Source organism: Sinocyclocheilus anshuiensis, unplaced genomic scaffold, assembly GCF_001515605.1.
Source record: "Sinocyclocheilus anshuiensis isolate Anshui unplaced genomic scaffold, SAMN03320099.WGS_v1.1 scaffold110, whole genome shotgun sequence".
Classification (NCBI taxonomy): domain Eukaryota; kingdom Metazoa; phylum Chordata; class Actinopteri; order Cypriniformes; family Cyprinidae; genus Sinocyclocheilus; species Sinocyclocheilus anshuiensis.
The window spans coordinates 590,225-598,798 of NW_015544155.1; the positions used below are offsets into that span (position 1 = coordinate 590,225).

The 8,574-nt window shown below is 35.5% G+C and overlaps 1 protein-coding gene across 1 annotated transcript in view; it reads right to left on the reverse strand.

The window, feature by feature from the left end:
• The window catches only part of LOC107695381 (contactin-associated protein-like 2), a 409,258-nt gene that overhangs the window by 26,802 nt on the left and 373,882 nt on the right, over nt 1–8,574 (reverse strand). Inside the window, exon 23 of the mRNA XM_016495265.1 lies at nt 2,060–2,153. Within this exon, the coding sequence (XP_016350751.1) occupies nt 2,060–2,153 (94 nt within the window). The remainder of the gene's footprint in view (nt 1–2,059; nt 2,154–8,574) is intronic.

Sequence of the window (8,574 nt, forward strand, 5' to 3'; positions counted from 1 at the left end):
GTGTGCATTGAATTTATTTAATACACGAGTTTCACAATTTGAGTTGAATTACTGAAATAAATGAACTTTTCCACGACATTCTAATTTATTGAGATGCACCTGTATATATACATATATATATGTATGTATATATATTATCATTATGGTGAAGCCAGTTAAACTTTTGGCAGGGCAAATAAAAAATCGGAACTAGTGGCCAGCAGAAAAAAAACCTTATTGTTGAGCCCTGCATGTAACCTTTGTGGCTAAGGCAATCACAGAATGCACTGCGAGTACCCATAGAGCACAAAGTACCCATAGACTTGTTTTTCATTCAATACAATATTTAATTAGATTGTGCAAAATATATTTGCGTAATCTAATTAAATATGGACTATTTCATCAATATTAGTCTATGCCATGCTTTTTAAGCTTTTTGTCTAACAGCAAACAGTTGAAAACAATGTAAAGCTCTGAAGACTAGGTTCCACATCTAGTTTCACATCTATTCCACATTGCAGCATAAATCTATATGATAAAATTCACTTAAAGTTCACCAAAAGTCAAAACAGAACAATCACAAACTCTTCCTTTCCACTGCACAAAGAGCATAAATGAATGCTTAAAAAAACACTAGCAAAATCAGCCTAGCCTACCAAAGCCTACCATCATTGATTATAAATTCTGGTAGGATGCCTACATGTCAAAGGCATGATGGGACTATGGCTGTTCCTCCGAAATACGGTAAGGTAAATATTTCATGACAAACAGCTTGCAGGTCAACCATGGACATGGCCTTAAGCAGGGCATGCCGAAAGAGTGTGGCTTATTGATGTGAAAGGGGTCTCCAGCTATAAATCATAGATGAGGCAGGTAGGGCAGTGGACAGACACAGCTCACAGTTTCAGCATGAATTGATGCAGAGGTTCCAGAGACTGTGCAAACAGGAAGACAGCACACTCTGATAGACACGACTGAGATTATTGGCCTGCAGACCGGAAGAAGATCAGAAGTTTTCTGATGGACCAGCCCTCCAGATTCGGCTAAGAGATGAAACACTTTTTCTTCTCCACTGTCCTATTATAATGTATTATTTTTGCTAAAAATGAATATGCAGGTGGATAATGCTGCCAGGCTTTGGGTGTTTGCGTGGCGGGTGTAATTGCCAGACTGAACCACCTCCTGCTATTGGTAACAACAGCGGGTCACTTTGCTGTTTTTGGCGTGTCAGCAGGCAGCGCTGAATTGAGTATAATGGACTCTGGTTGGTGCCTCATCGGTATTCATTGAAGAAAGTGCATGTCTGTTAAGATGCCTCTGGGTGAGAGACCTTTAAGCGACTGTCTTAAAGCCACTGAATTCTTTAGAGGGCATTCAAGGACACTATGGACTGGCAGATGGAAATTATATTCCTGACTTTCTGTGTCCCCAGAGTACACAAAGCCATGTATATAATTTCCTTCACATCCTTCCTATGTGAATTGCTACACAGTATTGTACTGGAATAAGAAGAAATCAAATAATTCTTCTTAAAACCTATTAATTCTGTGAAATAAGTTGTAATATATATCTGCAGTAATTTGTTTCACTAAGTAGCTTATGATAAAAATGTACTGCATTTTCTGCACTAGTACAATGCAAAATGTGAACAAGAATACAGCATAACAAAGCATATAAAGATTTAATACTGAATCATAAATGAGTAATAAATGCCATAGAGTACAGTAAATGCACCAAAATCAAATTCCCACAGAATTGTCTATTAGCACCACCTAGTGGCTGAACAGAACTGAGGCAATACAGTTTTTTAAAAATAATTCCTGTGTTCACCAACTCACAATAGCACATTTCCTTTTGACTTTCTAAGGGTTTGAGTTATTCAACTCTTAAAGGTTAAAATATTCTATGGATACTATACAAACATAAACCTATGCACTTGTCTTACAATCAAACTCACAAATAAAATTTATAGTTAATAAAGTAAAACAAAAAACTTTATTTTTTATTTTGTTTTTAGGATTTGAGGTTACAGGTTAATCCAAACCTGGAGGGAGTTTGCAACGGAACCGAGAGCACTTACCAAAGACTTTACCCAGGAAGAGTGACTTGACCAGGGTGAACTGCGTGTCTGAGGCTTCAGGCAGCGTGTAGCTGAAGGGAGGATAATGATCCAGCTAAAAGAAAGACACAGAAACTAAATTACATACAAATGTCTGTTGCTGGTGATCAAGTACAAAATGCCCATGCAATTAATATTTCTCTATAGTGGTCAATGGTGCCATCTACTGGCTAAATATTTAATCACTGACCATACAGTCAAAGCACCACGCCATTTACATTTCACTCAGTACAACTGTTACCTCTTAAAAAGAAGAAGTGTTTTGATTTGTAACATTCCAAAAACGTATACATTTTATATAAAGTAGCCTACTATGTAAAACTGATATAAAACATAATTGAAATACAAAACGAAGCATTATAACAATTACTTTAAAGTATACTTTGTAATGTATTTTAATAATAATACTAATATTAATAATATTTTCAGTGTATTTAATAATACATACTGCTTTTAGACATACAATTTACTTTTATTTTGAATATATAGTACAATAAAATGCATAATATAGGTACTTTTATTATTATTATATTATATATATTATATTAACATATATTTTGAACATTTGCTTCCATGTGTTCCAAGTTCAGGGTTCGAACCAGCATTAGATTCGTATTCGTGTATTTTTATATATAGATTCATAAACAGTCACTTTCATTTATACATTTACACTTGTCAAAGCAGCTTAATTAATTGTCATTTTAGTATTATTTACATACCTTTATAATTTTTATTAATATTTTGAATTAGCAATTATTTATAATATTTATATTATTTATGTTTTTGGTTTGTATTTTGATTATTAGTTGTTTTTTTGTCATTTTGTTATGTACTTTTGTATGTATTTTTATTTGTTTATTTTTTAATGTTACTATTTATTTTTATTTTTATTTCTGTTTCAGTTTTAGAGTTAGTTCAGATTTATTTATTTATTTATTTTCAGTTAAGAATTTCAGTGCTTCAAGTTTTTATCTAATATTTATATTTTATTTTGTTTCAGCTTTATTTCAATTAGCAAAAAAATTCTAATCGTTTTAGGTTTCGTGAACGCTAACCCTAACCCTGGCTTGATATTATTTTTTAAATATTATTCTTTTTTTTAGTCCAAAGATCATGTTGATATGCAGTAAGGCGGCAACTGTTGAATGCAACCACACACACACACACACACACACACACACACACATTTGGTGACAGCTTTAATTACCCCGTTACTGCTGATTCACTGGCACTCCTAATTAGCATGAGGCATCTCAGCCTCGGTATTAAAAAGAATTATTTCCGCTAAATTACTTTTTTGTGCTTGAAGATACGGCGGCTCTCTCAGTCTCTGTGTTGTGAAAGTGGCGCTCTCATCACTGCGCACTGCCGTGAATACAAATTAACTTCACAGAAAGAAATGGAGACTCCAACACAATAGCGTTTGTCTGACATACTTCAGCTCTAATTTGTTCCACTGATGTGGCGGACTGATAAATGCAAGCGTGTTTATTCAGATGCCTCCCAAGTGCGCTTTTGCCGAGTAAATCAAGCAGGGGAAGCCCTCCCTCACCGCTACCAGCAGTCTCCAGACTTTATCCAATTACATTGCCGAATCTCAGAAGACCTCGTGGGCTTGTGTTTCTGCCGCTACTAATGGAGGAGGGTGTGTTGCCATTCGTCGACGGGATAATGTGACCAAATTAAATTGCTTTCAACCTGTTTACCTCTGAAACTAATGGGCAGGAGGGATGGAGGGATGACACAGAGAGAGAGGAACTGTCCCTCTTGGTGCTGCAGCCTCATTCTGACGCGGCTAGCGCTAATGAGCACTGCTGTGAGCCTATAATTAATCTCCATCCAACAAGCCTTCTATCTGACAGGGCCCCTCCTGCACTCCGGCCACCCAGAGAGGGGACACTCTGCCTGGGAGGTGATAGCCAGATCTCCCTGGGGCATCCGTTGCTCTGACAGCACAAGCTGAGTTATAGTTGCAACCCCACTGAGAGAATAATTTAGAAAGTTACAGCAAATAAATACAGGAGATAGAAGAAAAAGGAATACAAAGATGGAAAAGAGAGTGGGAGTTAATAGCCATGAGTCGTTCTAAGAAATTAGTTTTGGAAAGGTGCATTTTTAGGTACATTTGAAACATTTCAATCACTGCTGTTATAATTATATTACAATCAACCAAATGAACAACAACAAAAAAGACAATTAAAAAAGAAAAATTAAACCGTAAACCCTGTTTGTTTCTCTCCTGAAAACAAGAGAACTAAACAATAAACAATAAATGATATCTCTGTCATGACAACTCTCGGAGGGATTGGCATGGTAATGTACATGACAATGTTAATGTATTTAGTCTTGGCAGAATAGATCTGCTACGCTGCTGCTGCTGCTGCTGAGTACCAAGACTTGCTACTTGCCAATACATCCACAACATGCTGCTGTGAGCATGTAAGAAATATTGCTGCTGCAAATATAACATACATGAAGAGGAAAAAAAATTAATTTAAATGATTTTAGCAAATGGCTGCAATATAACAAAGAGTGAAAAATTGAAGGGGGTCTGAATACTTTCCGTACCCACTGTACATCCACAACATGCTGCTGTAAGCATGTAAGAAATACTGCTGCTGCACATATAACACATATGAATAAACCCCTTATAGCATAGCCTACATGAATCACCTCATAGCAGATCTGTACAGGTGGAGCTGGGGAAGGTGGACAAAACACAAAACAAATGATTATCAATATGTTTAAAAAACATAGTAGGTTTTCTATAATTATTCATAACTGCCAATTTTACAGAAATGATGTTTACAGAATAATGTTTTAGTGGAAAAATATTAGTAATTTTCACTTAGTTTTTTCACTAATCTCATAGTTTTGGTTAGAATACATCACATCAGGTCAGATGGAGGTCATCGGGTCATCAGATCTGAGGTATTTTAACACATCCAAAGCTCAAATGGGATACAAAAATTCCACATATTGGAACTCTACACAGCTGCTGTACTACTCTCCAGTGGAAATGAATGATTTCTGGTCTGTTGCTTGTCGGAGATGGTGAAAAGGTGGCTTAATGCACTGATAAAAACATAGTGCAAGGTCCACCACATTACTTTGATAGACAGTTGACCTGATAGTGGGAACCCCAAAAGCATTCATTAATCTAAATGAATAATACATCCCTAAATGAAAGAGCACTCTGCTGTTTGCCTTTGGGTTTAAAAAAAATATTCAAAAACGTCTAAAAGATCAAGAACATCTGTTTGCTTTTCCCACATGGTTGTTCTCTTAGTTATGTTTTGACCTTTCACTGTCTGATTCAAAAAGGGTGTGATGTTTCATTCAAAAGAAATATCACAGGTGTGGGTGTCTGGAAAGGTCAGCTGGACTGATGTTACTGTCTCTCATCTCATACTCCTTTTGAAGCAAGCTCTTTTCTCTTCTGGAAAATGCACAGGTGGGCAAAACCCGCATCACGGAAATCTAAAATGCAAAATCAGAATCTGATTCCCCAATAATTCCCCAATAATTTATCACAATCTTTGACTGTTTTGGTGAATAAATACTCTGTGTGATCAGGTCTGTAATAGAATATTTATTTTTATTATCTTAAATATAATTTAAAACTGTAATGTAAACAATATAATTTCAATTAGAACTTTAAGTAAGCATATTTAATATAATATGTAATAATAATATAACTTTATTTTCCACATATTTCATTGTCCATCCCGGAATTATGACAGTGGATAAATGCAAGGATGAGTGTTGCTGATCAACCTGTGACGTATCATTTACAGTATGAGAGGTTCCAGGTTCTAATTTTTGATTTCAATAAACCAAAATTGCATCTGTTGTGCATCTGCATAAGCAGATATATATCAGGAGTGGGGATGCAAACAAATTTTGTTTTGTAATTCACTAGAATGAATAGCGAGCTGTGGAGAAGTGATAGATTAAAATGCGTCATGCTGGAGAGAACACTGTCATGGCCACTTTCTACTTATGAAAAACAACATGACCAATCAGCATAAAGAAATCACAAGTTCCAGTGGCAGATCATCATTCATTATAAAGCATGTTAATGAGATGAAAACTTGCGTTTGACAAATGGAGATGTTTCTTCTGTATTAGATACAACCCTGCCACAAGCTATTTCATAAAGTGGAAGGGACAAAATTGGCCCTACTGTCCCTGCCTTTAAATGATGTCTATTGAATAGTAGTATCCTGCAGTGTATTTTAGTTCATTGAGATACTAATTATAGTTTTTATCAATATTTTGAATCAGTTTTTATTTATATTTTATATTTTATTTATATTATATTATTTATATTTTTCTGTTTTAATTCTCATTTTAAAAGCTTTAGTAATTTAGTTTTTTTTTTTCATTTTTAGTATTTGGGGTCAGTGAGAATTTTTAAAAAAATAATTTAATATTTTTATTCAGCATTTATGCATTATCGTTGATCAAAAAGACAGTTTAAACCATTAATAATGTTACAAAAGATTTCTGTTTCAAATAAATGCTGTTCTTTGGAACTTTCTATTCCTCAAAGAATGCTGAAAAAAATGTATCATGGTTTCCACAAAAATATTAAGCAGCACAGCTGTTTTCAACACTGAGAATAATAAGAAATGTGATATTTATAATATTTCACAATATTACAGTTTTTTTAATATATTTTGTTTAATCAAATAAATGCAGCCTTGGTGAGCATAAGCGACTTTTTAAAACAAAAAAACAAAACAAAACTAAAAAAATCTTACGACCCCCAAATTCTTGAAAGTTATATACAGTACATATATCTAAATTTACATGTCTACGTGATCTACCTTAGGAGTACCTGCTTGATTGCCATGCAGTGTGTGTGTGTGTGTGTGTGTGTGTGTGTGTGTGTGTGTGTCTGGGTGAGTAGTGCTAAAGGACACTCAACACAGTTTTACACACAACAAAATAAAGGAGAGTTACCCCAGTGTCATAAACACACACAGACACACACACACACCCAAACCCCTCACACACATAGGTCATTGTCTGAAGGATGGCTCTGGGTTTCTATTTGCTGCAATGTCAGCGGGGTTCCTAGGGGCCATAAAGACAGGGTAAAAGGGCTATGGTTTTCGCTTTCTATCTCTATATATTTCACCCCATGCCAGATTTCCAGCTCTGGCCTATAGGATCCTGGGCTTGGCAGAGCTGTGTTGCAAGAAATGAAATAAGGCAGAATTAAAGAGAGCTACAGCCCTTTTTTAAGCCTTATGCCCACAGGCTTATCTGTGCTGTGCCTCATCCATCCAGACAGCGGGAATTTGATTATTTGATTTAGGAGCCCGGAACAGAGCAAGAGCCAAAGACACAGACTGACCAGAAAGAGAGAGAGAGGGAAAAGCAACAAGACAACAAAGCCCACAAATTTGCTGACAAGGTCACAGTATATCTGACATGATCTTTGCACCTCTGTCATTCAATATTATTCTCTTGGGACATGTGTTACAGCGATGGTGTAGGGCGAGGAGGGTCCCGGCCAGCACATACAAGCCTTTGACATAGTTTTGAAAGTCCCTGACCCATCTGTAGTTAGTTTTCATCACCTGTCCTCAAATACAACTTGTTATTACCACACTTTTCACTGATCCTGGGTGGTAGAGCTCATGCTTCTGTGATCTTGATCACTGCTTTATCGTTTCATGTTGCTGAATGCCCTGCTTATCGACCACACGAGATGCTGTGTGTCCTGCCATTTAGGACATTAGAAAATCTACAGTTCACCCTGAGTCTCAGTTCAGAGATCAATATGGGCTTTCAATTATCCTGCTTCCGTACTGCAGCTGGGCCTGTGAGACTAAAGCAGTGCATCCTGGGTAACAGACACGGCACACATCCACTCACATACTCACATTTTTCACACATTCTGTACATTCTGTTACGAAACAAAGAAAGCTGCCTTTGTATCTTGAAAAATACTTGCTTTTGACTAAAATTGAAGGCAGCATCACATGTAACTTTCATGGATCAAAATGCAATGATGGCAGTATGGAGCTATATATGGAGCTAAATGTTATATTTAACTTGTTTTTTTTATTAAATATATAGTACTCTATTGTTAATGTATTATTTTTATTTAGTTTAATTAATTGAATACAGAAAAGTATATAATTTCTTGATATAGTTCCTAATTCAAAATGGGCACTCTTACATAATATATGTATATACACTACCATTCAAAAGTTTGGGATCAGTACGATTTTTAATGTTTTTAGTCTCTTTTGCTCATCAAGGCTGTATTTATTCGATCAAAAATACAGAAAAAACAGTAACATTGTGAAGTATTATTGCAATTTCTAATATTGTTTTCCTATTTTAATATACTTTAAAATATAATTTATTTCTGTGACAGTGCTGAATATTCATCAGCCATTACTCTAGTCTTCAGTGTCACATGATCCTTCAGAAATCATTCTAATATGCTGATTTAT